Genomic DNA, 13721 nt, shown 5'->3' on the forward strand with positions numbered 1-13721 from the left:
TAATATAACACACGAGGCACTTATTTTCACGGTGAACGCTGTATTGTTTGAACTTCAGACACTTTTTCTCGCAATTTCTTTGTTTACCAGCAGGAATATCATACTCGCGATTTACACTAAAATCAGTGGAAAATGAAATATTGGTTTGTAGTTTCAAATATAGCTTAATGAATATATCTTCTAGAGAATTCTTCGCCTACTTGGAGAGAGACGCGACACGTCAAGTGATATCGACCGAGATCGATGCCGTTTGGTAGCACTGCGGAATAACTGTGCTGTGTGCTTTGTTCGTGTGAAGTTGAGGGACTGTGATAGGAGGAAACGGTTTTCTATGTTTTGTTTATGTGTGTAGTTTCATGATCGTTTTTGTATGAGTATAAGTGACAGCATTGATTCCGATTTTAATGGAAGTTGCTCTGATGAATGCGTTGCCACGGAAACCTCCCTGAAACAGTCTCCAACGATGGTTATTAATGTTGACGAGGATTCTGCAAATAGATGTGATGCATTGAAACCTATGTGTCCCTTAGTCGATTTAACAGACGCAAGTGATCGATCCAGCTGCTCAAGTAGTAATCTGAAGGGAGATGCCGTGAGAAAAAAAGAACCCATATTCAGTATAAGGTTTAGGGATCAAGGGACGGCAAGGTTAGTGTTTGTATTTGTTTGTGTTTATTTTGTTAGACTGCCAGCTTTTCGACAGTTACATATTGGCGATCTTTAGCTTGTAGTGTAGTTCGTAGTCTGTTTGTATTAAAGACAACGGATTGTTTGTTCTAATGTCTTCCATTGTTTGTGTTTTCTTCTGGCAGTCCAGAGACACCATATAGGCCTATATTAATTTTTCTTTCTTGCCTGCTTGTGTGTGTTTTCTACCGGTTCTCTACGAACTTACAACGATATACGTATGACTGCTTTGTCTCTGTTCCCTTTCAGCAGCTTAATTTACCGCATTTTTCTCTTCTTTCATTAATTAAATTGAATACCTCGTGTGTTATACAGGGATTTCTACTAGGCGTTTTCTTTTTATGTATGTGATTCTCTTCTGCCTTCCCAATTTCATCTCTCAGACCTGCCCAGTTGTCTTCTGTTGCATTTCTTTTACCTTTTTCAGTAACATGTTGCCTAATGCTTTCTCTGAAACACTCAATAACTTCTGGTTCATTCAGTATATCCAGGTCCCATCTCCTTAAATTTCTGCATTTGTCTAATTTATTTTGTTTTAGTCTGCAGTTAACAGCCACTAAACAATGGTTAAAATACAGACCCACCTCTGGAAATGTCGTACAGTTTAAAATCTTGTTTTGAAATCTGTCTTCCTGTTATGTAATCCATCTGCAACTGTCCAGTGTCCAAGATATCTTCTACATATACAACCTTCTTTCATGACTCTTCAACAAATTGTTAGTGATGATTAAATCATTCTCAATGCACTTCCACATATGCAACCTTCTTTCATAACCCTTCAACAAATTGTTGGTGATGAATAAATCATTCTCCGTGCAAAGTTCATCCAGGTGGCTTTCTCTTTCATTCCTTTCCCCCAGTCCATGTTCGCCTACCATTTTTCCTTCTCTTGCCCTTCCGTCTACTGAATGCTAGTCACCCATCAAAAATTCTCGTATCCTGTAACCATCTGAATAATATCCTTCATATCATCACATGTTCTTTCAATTTTTTCGTCATCCACAGAGCTAGTTGGCATATAAACTTGTATAACTGTGGTTGATGTTGGCTTTGTGTCTATCTTTGCTATGATAATGCATTCACTATACTGGTTATAATAGCTTACCCACATTCTTATTTTCTTACTCATTATTAGGCTTACCTCTGCATTATCTCAATGTTATTTTGTGTTGATAACCTTTACTGACTTGACAGAAGTCCTGTACTTCCTGGCACTACATTGCACTAATTCTTACTGCATCTACAGGGTGTTTCAAAAATGACCGGTATATTTGAAACGGCAATAAAAACTAAACGAGCAGCGATAGAAATACACCGTTTGTTGCAATATGCTTGGGACAACAGTACATTTCCAGGCGGACAAACTTTCGAAATTACAGTAGTTACAATTTTCAACAACAGATGGCGCTGCAAGTGATGTGAAAGATATAGAAGACAACGCAGTCTGTGGGTGCGCCATTCTGTAAGTCGTCTTTCTGCTGTAAGCATGTGCTGTTCACAACGTGCAAGTGTGCTGTAGACAACATGGTTTATTCCTTAGAACAGAGGATTTTTCTGGTGTTGGAATTCCACCGCCCAGAACACGGTGTTGTTGCAACAAGACGAAGTTTTCAACGGAGGTTTAATGTAACCAAAGGACCGAAAAGCGATATAATAAAGGATCTGTTTGAAAAATTTCAACGGACTGGGAACGTGACGGATGAACGTGCTGGAAAGGTAGGGCGACCGTGTACGGCAACCACAGAGGGCAACGCGCAGCTAGTGCAGCAGGTGATCCAACAGCGGCCTTGGGTTTCCGTTCGCCGTGTTGCAGCTGCGGTCCAAATGACGCCAACGTCCACATATCGTCTCATGCGCCAGAGTTTACACCTCTATCCATACAAAATTCAAACGCGGCAACCCCTCCGCGCCGCTACCATTGCTGCACGAGAGACATTCGCTAACGATATAGTGCACAGGATTGATGACGGCGATATGCATGTGGGCAGCATTTGGTTTACTGACGAAGCTTATTTTTACCTGGACGTCTTCGTCAATAAACAGAACTGGCGCATATGGGGAACCGAAAAGCCCCATGTTGCAGTCCCGTCGTCCCTGCATCCTCAAAAAGTACTGGTCTGGGCCGCCATTTCTTCCAAAGGAATCATTGGCCCATTTTTCAGATCCGAAATGATTACTGCATCACGCTATCTGGGCATTCTTCGTGAATTTGTGGTGGTACAAACTGCCTTAGACGACACTGCGAACACCTCGTGGTTTATGCAAGATGGTGCCCGGCCACATCGCACGGCCGACGTCTTTAATTTCCTGAATGAATATTTCGATGATCGTGTGATTGCTTTGGGCTATCCAAAACATACAGGAGGCGGCGTGGATTGGCCTCCCTATTCGCCAGACATGAACCCCTGTGACTTCTTTCTGTGGGGACACTTGAAAGACCAGGTGTACCGCCAGAATCCAGAAACAATTGAACAGCTGAAGCAGTACATCTCATCTGCATGTGAAGCCATTCCGCCAGACACGTTGTCAAAGGTTTCGGGTAATTTCATTCAGAGACTACGCCATATTATTGCTACGCATGGTGGATATGTGGAAAATATCGTACTATAGAGTTTCCCAGACCGCAGCGCCATCTGTTGTTGAGAATTGTAACTACTGTAATTTCGAAAGTTTGTCTGCCTGAAAATGTACTGTTGTCCCAAGCATATTGCAACAAACGGTGTATTTCTATCGCTGCTCGTTTAGTTTTTATTGCCGTTTCAAATATACCAGTCATTTTTGAAACACCCTGTAATTTCTACCTACCCATTTCCTTTTTTAAATTCTGTAACCTACCTACCCCATTAAGGGCGCTAACATTCCACATTCTGACCCGTAGGAGGCCAGTTTTGTTTTTGGTAATGACAGTATCCTCATGAGTAGCCCCTGCCTGAATCCAAATGGGGGACTGTTTGACCTTCGAAATATTTTAGCCAAGACGTCTCTTGAGTTTGAATTTGAGTGTTAGTGAAGTTATCTGCTCATGTATAATAGGTCTAGATGAAACCAAGTTAATTTTTTTCCCACTTGATTCCACTGTGACAGGTTTAGTATCATTCAAAGATAGTCTATGGCCAGTAGTTTTGGAAATACCCAGATTGTGCAATATTAGTTTCAGGCAACCTACCAGATACAGACTGGTATGTATGTGGATTCATTGCAGGGTGTACAGACAGTCAGTCAGTCTCTCAATGTACTTTTGAACACTGTTTTCCAAAAACTGTCCTGGGCAGCTAGTTCGCCAGCCCCACACAATGGAAACATTTTAGACCTTGTAGCTACAAACAAGCCTGACATTATTGACAGCATCAGTATAGAGATGGAGATTACTGACCATGATTTCATCATGGCAACTATGATTACTGAAGTTAATAAATCACTCAAGAAGGCTAGAAAGAGCAGATAAGCACCTGTTAGTATCCTGTATGATAGAGGAATGACGGGTAAAATGTAAGCAGATTGTAAATGGTGCTACAGAAAAGTATGTGCCAAGTAAGTGGATTAAGGACAGAAAAGATCTACCATGCTTTAACAATGAAATTCAGAAAATGCAGGTTGTTGCACACTCAATTCAAAAGGGAAAGCACAAATGATAGCAGGGTAAAGTTAGAGATTTGTATGACTGTAGAAAGATTGATGCATGGAGCATAAAACTTCCGTCATACATTGGCAGAAGATCTTGCTGAGAACCCGAAAAAGTTCTAGTCCTACATAAAATTGCTACAGCTGTTTAAGGCTTCTGCACAGTCACTCATTGACCACTATGGTGTGGCAATAGAAGAAAGCGAAAGGAAAGCCAAATTTTTAAATTTCGTGTTTAAGAAGTCATTCACGCACGAGAATCATACAATCATATTACCGATTGACCTTCGCACAATTATCGTATGGAGGACACTAATAAGCATCCCTTGCATAGAGACACAACTGAAAAAGTTGAAAGAGAATAAGTCAGCTGGTCCACATGGAACCACAGTTTAGTTTTACAAAGGGTACCCTACAGTGCTGGCCCCTTACTTAGCTTGCATTTATTGCAAATCTCTCACACAGCACAGAGTCCTAAGTGACTGGGAAAAAAGTGCAAGTGAATCTTCTACATATGAAGAGTAAAAGAACAGACCTGCAAAATCACAGACCAGTATCCTCAGCATGGGTTTGCTCAGAATTTTTGAACGTAATTTCGATTTGAAGGTAGTAAATTTCCTTGAGATGGAAAAACTTCTGTTCATGAATTGGCACAGTTTTAGAGAGCATCACTCATATGAAACTCAGCTTGCCCTTTACACACAAGATATCCTGCAAACTATGGATGAAGGGCAACAGGCAGATATCATATTCCTAGCTTTCTGAAAAGCATTTGGCACTGTGTCCCACTGCAGAATGTTAATGAAGGTACAAGCATACAAAATAGGTTCCCAGATACGTGAGTGGCTCGAAGACTTCTTAAATAACAGATCTAAGTACATTGCCCTAGATGGCAAGAGTTCAGCAGAGACAAGGGTGTCGTTGGAAGTGCTCCAGTGAAGAGTGGTAGGATTGGTGTAATTTTCCAAAAAGATAACTTATCTGGCAGACTGGGTGAGCAGCAATCTGCAGCTGTTGTTGTTGTTGATGATGATGATGATGATGATGATGGTGTGGTGTTCGGTAAGGTGTTAAGTGACTGTAGAAGAGTGCAAGAGGACTTAGACAATATTTATAGTTGATGTGATGAATGTAGAAAAATATAAGTATATCGGCATAACATTGAAAAGCGATATGAAATGGAACAAGCATGTAAGGATTGTAGAAGGGAGATGACGGATGGTCTACTACAGCTTACTGGTAGAATTTTAGCAAAGTGTGGTTCATCTGTAATGGAGACTGCATATAGAACACTAGTTCGACCCTTTCTGGAATGCTGCTTGAGTGTTTGGGATCCCCACCATGTCGGATTAAAGGAAGACATTAAGCAGTTCAGGGACGGGCTGCAAGATTTGTTACCAGAAGGTTCAAACAACTCACAAGTATTACAGAGATGCTTCGGGAACACAGATGGGAATTCCTAGAGCAATGGTTCCCAACCTGAGGATAATTACTCCTGAGGGGTAAAATGAAATTTTCTAAGGGTAAAAAAAATGATTCAGTATTGTATGTGTCTCAAAATTGAACTGTTTTCAAAAGATCATTAGTATTAATTATCACTACTTCATAAAACTGTAATATTAGTTACATAAGTTACCAACAATGGCATTTTTTATTAGCATGTGAGACAATGTGGTGGAGGTTACAGCGTGTGAAATGTTCCTCACCTACTGCACATATACTTTGTCTAACCTATCTGTGACTGTGAAACTGATACACATATGCTTAAGTATATCATATATACCTTCTCCAAGTTGTTTGTAGTTCTCACAATGGACCAGAAACTGCTTCATTCTTCACTTCACAACAATAAACAATGTAACTTGAGTCACAAAACGGAAATACAGAAGTGTCCGATTCCTCCCATCTGCTTTGACCCATGATGTCACAAATATGGCGGAAACGACCATACACCACGACTCCAATATGGCACCCATGACGTCGTTACGTAACCACGATAACAAACACGAAAATACATCGAAAAAACTAACACACATGTTCCACAAAAAAAGCCTAATGACACAAATGGGACAAGCATGGGAAATTGGGGGAGGGGGAGGACAAAGTAAATATAAACAAATTTGGACACACACCTCCATACCAGACCACACAAAATGATGAAAAAAACCGACAACACAAAACCCAAATTCCACTAAACACAATATCCTCTGGAATCGGACATTTCCCTAGACCTATATAGCTCAATATCAGCTCCCGATCCCACAAATTGGAATCGAACACTTCCCATGACCTATATAGCTCAGGACCTCCAGATTCCACAAATTGGAATTGAACACTTCCCTCGACCCCAACACACAACAAATACACTAAGAACAAGAAAAATAAAAATTTACCACAACAATGTTCCGGTGCCGCAACCTAGGTTGGCCACCACAACCCCCATTCTCACACACACACACACACACACACACACACACACACACACACACACACACACACACACACACAAAAAAAAACAACAAAGAAAGACCCAACCCACCCCCCCAACCCAACCTCCCCCCTCACCCCAAAAATACCCCTAAACGAAAACCAAACGCAAAATAAAAAAATCTCAATCACACACTACAACTCAGCAAGAACTGCAACAAAATAGATCCTGCACAACTAAATCACAAACCTAACACCCCCCCCCCCCCTCATAAACAGTACCAAAAACCTAACACCCCCCCCCCCCCCCCCCCCCCCGAGCCGCAGCCACCCGCCCACCCAAACTACCCTAACTAACCACCTTCGGCCTGTTCATCTTACTAATAGCCCTTAAAAAATCCCCGGGGGGGGGGGGGGGGGGGGGGGGAAACAGCCCTCAGGGACGCTCTTCCGCCAACAGTACTCATCTAAATGAGACTGAAGGTTAGAAGAGCGCCTCTTCTCCGTCCCAAGAACTGACTTAATGACCCCCCCCCCCCCCCCACATCCACTCTATAATATTCATACAAGCCCTCGTCTCATAATTTTTAACTCTTAAACTATGGTTAACAACTAAATGATTGTACTTCCTCTCACCCAACCCCCCATAAGAAGAAAAAGCATCGGAAACTACAGTAATACCCATTTCTTTGAACTCCTCAATTAACCCCACTAATTCCGCTTTAGACCGCCCCTCCACAACCCTAAAAACACATTCCGAACACCCACCCCCTAGTACAACAGCCCCCCTACATGCAGAGACCGACCACAGACTTACCCCTCCCATACTTCCTTTTCCCAAACTGTGACTGTCCACCTCCACCACAACCCACCCAACTTACCCCTGTACGTAATAAACTCAGAATATACTTCACTGCAAAACATGCCAGTCTCATGCGCGCAAAAACTTTTAGAGGATAAATAACAAAAGTAATACGTCAACAAAACAATCTCGCACATGCCCAAACTAGACTTCTCGAACCAGGAACCGCGACGTACGGAGTGCCATAGATTATCCTTAAGGCACTGCCACATATAACCATCCCTGGTCCGAGATGCCAAAACTTTTGCCAATCTCATTTCATTCTGACAGACAGCACACTTAACCACCTCTGCGATCAACCTGAAAAGCTGTAGAAATTTGATCAGCTTCAACAGAGTCGCACACTATTCATTTTATTGGTCGTATCCATACCTAACAAGAGCAACAACAAATTAATTTACTCACAGTAACACACGACCTACAGCGAACAGCACTATAATAACTTTCACACCAAACCACTAAATCGTTAAATCACTGAAACCAGTTCTGCTCCAAACACAGCCAAAACGAGAACCAACCACTAGAATCGGTAACACCAAGCTGAACTCAATGCACCACACAACACGAAACCCCTAAACACATCACCAGAGGGCACCCTGAACCGCAACACGACGACACCTACAAACACGCCACACTCACAAATGAAACTCCGCGGCGTCATGACGTCACACACCATAACAGCCTTATGTCATGGGTCAAAGCCGACGGGTGGGATCGGACGTTTCAGTTGACCCCACAAAACAGCTATAATTAGGTAATGGTTACTATGTTGGTGTGCAGCAGTGGTCAGATGCAAAGCATTGGCAGCCTAATTTTCCAATTTCTACAATTTCGGCAATAATGGGGTACGCAACTAGTAGCTATAACGTACACTCTTTGCTTTGGCTGATTTTAAAATGAGGTTGCAGTGTGTGAGTGCAGCAAATGTCACTCGGGAGAGGAGTGGTGCAGAGGAAGCATGTTTTGTAATAAATATTTACTATCAATGTGGATAATTAGCTTTCTTTTCTGCGAAGGAGTTGTAGGTAGCATTCGCAATGGACTGAGGATTACATCATCTTTCTATAAGTACAGTGAAACCCCTATCTTACTTTTTTACTTTTTCGTTCTGTCCAGACCAAAAAAAAAAGAACGCATAATTGAGGCAAATGCAGGATTGAATAAAGTGTTAAAACTATCAAAAATTTGGGCAGAAACACATGTAATAGACGTATATGATTAAAAATCGCAATCCTCCAATACTTTGTATAAAATCTGTGAAGGAAATTAAACATACAATACAGTGTTTATGCAATAACTTGTGGTAATGAATTTCATAAGTTATTAAAAAAATCACAGATGTATAACAGCAAGTAAAAACTTGTCAAAAATATTGGTATCTGGGTACAAGGCAACCAAGCTATTTTCCGGCTTGCTACGACCTCAAATTATACATTCAAAACACGTGTTTTTGGGAGATCATCTTTGTGCTCACATAGAAAAAAGCAAAAATTGATTCAGTATTAAACCAAAAACATCACAGCAGCTAAATGGTTAAACCATAAATGCAGGCATGTGCTTAATGACAAACTTAGTCACCATGCTGTTATTGTTCAATGCTTTTATGAGCTGCACTTGATATGCACAGCACTGTTGAAGTGTTATTTTAGGCGTGATGAGAGAAACAGAGAAGTGAAAAAATGAGTTTGCTTCCCCAGTTGATGTTACAAATTTATTAGAAGTGTGAATTTATGCACACTGTGTAAAATGCAAATTTGAAAGAAAGCTCAGGTGTTACAGTTTCATGCCCTCTACCACTGCTAGCAGTCTTTACAGTCTACAGTGTGTGGTGCAAAGTGTACACAGGGGTAGTGTATGTACTTGTTGCAACTGTATCATGTCAGATTTGAACACAAAAGTCTTTAAAATGCATGCAAAATCCTTGTTTTATTTCCATGTGACACCTCTGTCATAGCACATCGTCTGAATGAAAAGTATATTTTCAGCACTTCACAAAAGGCTTTCACCCCTACCTGCACTCCTGTGGTTGAAGGGTCATTCCCTCTCTCCACACATCCAGTAGGTGAGCTCATTTTATGTGTGTTAGTGTGGTGTGCTTGCGCTGGCTATCGGGTGACTTAACAAATCACTAGCCAGAAATGGACAATGTTTCCTCAATTATGACTGAGCATATTCATCATGACTCGGTGTTTGAATGTAAGAGGTTGATGATTGATTTTGTTGCTGGATACAGTACTTCGGAAATACATGCAAAAATATGAGACTGAGTTATAAGTGGCACAAAAAAAAAGGTAGTGACTGGGTCCCTTCATCATATATTGGCTCGGTCCAGAACAATTTGTGTCGACTGTCTTGTCTTTCCAATAATGCTGCAACCTAGCAGTAGGTGTATCATAATTTACGCAGTGAAGCTAAATGTTGCAAGTTGTGTTGGCAACACTGATCTTGGATTACGTCAGCATTTCCTGTTTCACATCTCCCCTCTCAACAACGACCTAAAATATTCCCTTAATCCCGTCACCACTCATGGTGCGAACCAGCTGCATTTTGTGCTACTTAAAACTTGTTCAGCCACATCAAACATCAATGGGAAGGAAACGGGACAAAGTCGAGCGAGATGTCAAGTAAGTACTTAGAATTGAGGTAAACCTTATTAGGACTAAATGTAAAACTGGGGAAATTTTAGCATTGATCTTATGGGTTTTTTACAGGGACTACGAATTTATGCCGTAGATTCATGAAAAATGTAAAATCAGAGAATGTAAAATGGAACATCCACCGTGTAAATAAAATGTTGTTAGAATTAAGTGTTACCAATTGTCTCACTGACTCATTACTTCAGGATTTAATAAGATATATAAAAAACTAAATATTATTTATTTTCCATCATTTAAAAAATAAAGGTGTTCAAAGAAATTGTTTTTCATTCTAAAGTTTAGTTAGGCCCTAATGTTGCTGATGGTAGGGGAACGGGGTTGGGTATTAGCCAATATCTGGTTTCACCCAGAGGAAGTAGTCTCAGAAAGGCTGAGAACCACTGGCCTAGACGGAAGGCAATATTCTTTTCGAGAAACACTATTGAGAATACTTAGATAACTCCCATTTGATGCTGACTGCAAAATGATTCTGCTGCCACAAACATACATTTCGCATCAGGACCACGAAGATAAGAGAAATGAGGGCTCACCTGAAGGCATATAGACAGTCATTTCTCCTTCAGTCTGTTTGTGAATGGAACCAAAAAGAAAATGACTGGTAGTTATACAGGGTACCCTCTGCCATGTACCGTATAGAGGCTTGTGAACTACTGTATGGTACTGGTGCAGGTGCTTGCCTGTGGGAAAAATAATGACTGTGTAACAGGACCAAATCAGTCAATCATTTAGACTATTGCCGTGCAACTACTGAATAGTATGTTAGCCCTCTTCAGATCCCACCCTCTGGTCTGACGTTTCCACAGATATCCCTTCATTTTTGTTGCATGTGTGGTACAGCTATCTGTATTAGAGAGACACACAAGCCAGCGTACTTTGACAAGGTCCATGGCTAATGTGTGTTCCTGGATAATGGACACCTTTCTGGACCAGAGTAAAAGACTTTAAATCTTTTTGAAGATTATTCATATTTTTACTATTGATTCCATAACCTGAGCTGTGGATTTGTGAAAAGGACATATTCTTTACTACCAATTTCACTTTATACTTGAAAGCAGATGTTAGCATCCTCAGTTCTATGAACAAGCCTTGGTTTCTGAATTCACGCCACATTCAGTTCATAACATTACCAGATACTTAGTTTGTTATGTGTGCAGGTACTGCGAATATTGAGACAATAACTTATCGAGTATTGTTTTAGATAGTGCTGTTAATAAAACTTCCATGGGTATTAATACATGCTTTCAGCCCAATTCCGTGTCACTGAACTTTGAAAAGGCACACTACTTTCACTTAATAACATGTAAGAGGTTTCCAGTCAGCATATGTCTAAAATATGATAAGTGCGTAGAAGAGGTTGATGCTGTTAAATTCTTGTATTAAAACTTCATACTAGTTTCTGTTGAGAGGAACATACCACAGAACTGCTACAACACCTAAAATCATTATTTTGTCAGACATGGGAGATATAAAAATAGAAAAATCTAACATATTTTGCTTGCTTAATGTCATACTTACTTACTTACTTACTTACTTACTTACTTACTTAATGTTGTACGGGATCATATTGCGTAGTAGCTTCTGAGCCAAGTCCAGGCTTTATAGTTTCAAAAGTATGAACTGTTTTTGGTGTGTACTCAAGAACTTCCTGCAGAGGCCCCAGTTGCAAACCACTGCTTCCCAATATATAATGAAATTTGTCATGATTAATGGAATTAGCTCTAAAATTAAGGATAAGCTTCATAAAAACTTAGTCACTTACTTTGGTTCTGAAAGGAGTCCTATTATCTCAGGAACACACGTTTTATATAAAATTGCCAGCTGCTATAAAAGGTCTCAGATACTGACAGACTTCAGTTTATGAAGAGTTCAAAGGAATGTATTAATGACCACCTCCTACACCATTCGCCATTTTTTAATACCACTCATAAATTTATATGCTATTAATAATATGAAATAATGTAGGTGTTTTGTAAAATTTGACCTGTGAACATCTGCAGTGCACAGTTACAGGTTGTTTAACTTCTGTAAAGTTTGTTCTGTAATTGCTATAATGTACACATGAGATCTTATGCAGTTCATTGTATATAACAAGTTTGTTTGCGTGGCCATCCTCTGCAGCAAGCACAGAAATACTTGTTTTGTAAAACCACCTTACCTTGCTGCAACTTAATTTATTTTTCCCTGTAATTTTTTCCCATTTTCTTGCTCTAAGGCATCTTCTGTGGAATCTACAATGATACTGTTTTATTATTTTTAGAAACACGGTGAACAGTGTGAAAAAGTTTTGAATACAAAACTGTGCTTATGTGTCGGAAATAAAAGTGGTAGTGCGATCTCGAGACCAGATGAGAGGAAGCACAGGTCTCAGCAAACTGTAATTACTTGTTTACATAAAAAAGGTGACGTGAATTGTTTAATAATCTAAAAATAACAAAACTGTAATGTTATATATCCCACTGAAGATGCCTTAGAACGAGAAAGAGGCGAAATGTGCCTGGGAAAAATAAATTAAGTTGCAGCAATAAAAGGCAGTTTTGTTTACAAAACAAGCATTGTATATAAATTTATGTACTTGTGATGAGTTTGCCATTGAATTTTAAATGGAAATATGTTTCGGATTTTTTTACCTAATCCATGTCATTGGGAATCATTTTATGTAAGATGTGCTAACAGGGAATGAGAATGTGTCTCCTTCAGTAAATGTGAGTCATGTATGTTTGTTTTAATGACATGTTCCACAGGCTTGAGGATTTCCTCACTGTGAATCTATGGTACAAAAGGTATATCAAACTGTATATGAAAATTTGAAAGCTAAATGCCCTGAATATTGTTGGAAAAAATAGTTCCTTGTTGGCAGCAGATTAATTATTTGTTTAATTCAGTACAGTATGTAGAGGAATGGTGAAAACTTGCTGTGGTATTAATTCTGTTTTCTGGGTTTCACAGGAAATACCAGAAGAAAATTAAGGACTTTTTGAAAGATCTTATTTCAAAGCAACTAACAGATTCGGAAGATGGTGGCTCATCGGACTTAGAGTTAGATATTTGGGAAGAATCACTTGAAGAAGCAGATGATGATGACCAACTCGATGTGTCACATCTCTTTATGGTTGATACTCATCCATCCATGAAGGATGACTTAGACATTCCTGCATATAATCAGGTGAGATGTGCAATAAATTATTCATTTTCTCTTTATAGGTGGTCAAATCAAGAATTTTGTTTCAGCATATGTATTTAAACTGGAACTAGCTCTCTCAAAGATTAGTGAGATTTTCTGTGCTATTAACTATGTACATATTTAGGTTAGTGGTTGCCTTTCCTCATTTTTTGTAATTGACCCAATTCTTGGTTTTCCATAATTATAAAATATGTACAGTAATCATTTTGAACTACTGTTTTCGCCCCATTCTATATTCTTCTTTGTACTTGAATCTAAAGCTTTTCAATATACTGTAAACTTCTAA

General features: G+C 39.7%; 1 protein-coding gene across 1 annotated transcript in view; it reads left to right on the forward strand.

Moving 5' to 3' along the window:
• The first annotated feature begins 260 nt into the window (after nt 1-260).
• Nucleotides 261-13721, forward strand: part of LOC126416201 (zinc finger CCHC domain-containing protein 8 homolog) — a 55169-nt gene continuing 41708 nt past the window's right edge. Inside the window, exons 1-2 of the mRNA XM_050083796.1 lie at nt 261-648; nt 13201-13417. Coding sequence (XP_049939753.1) covers nt 371-648; nt 13201-13417 — 495 coding nt within the window. The 5' untranslated portion in view covers nt 261-370. The remainder of the gene's footprint in view (nt 649-13200; nt 13418-13721) is intronic.

This window comes from Schistocerca serialis, chromosome 1 (genome assembly GCF_023864345.2).
Source record: "Schistocerca serialis cubense isolate TAMUIC-IGC-003099 chromosome 1, iqSchSeri2.2, whole genome shotgun sequence".
Classification (NCBI taxonomy): Eukaryota; Metazoa; Arthropoda; class Insecta; order Orthoptera; family Acrididae; genus Schistocerca; species Schistocerca serialis.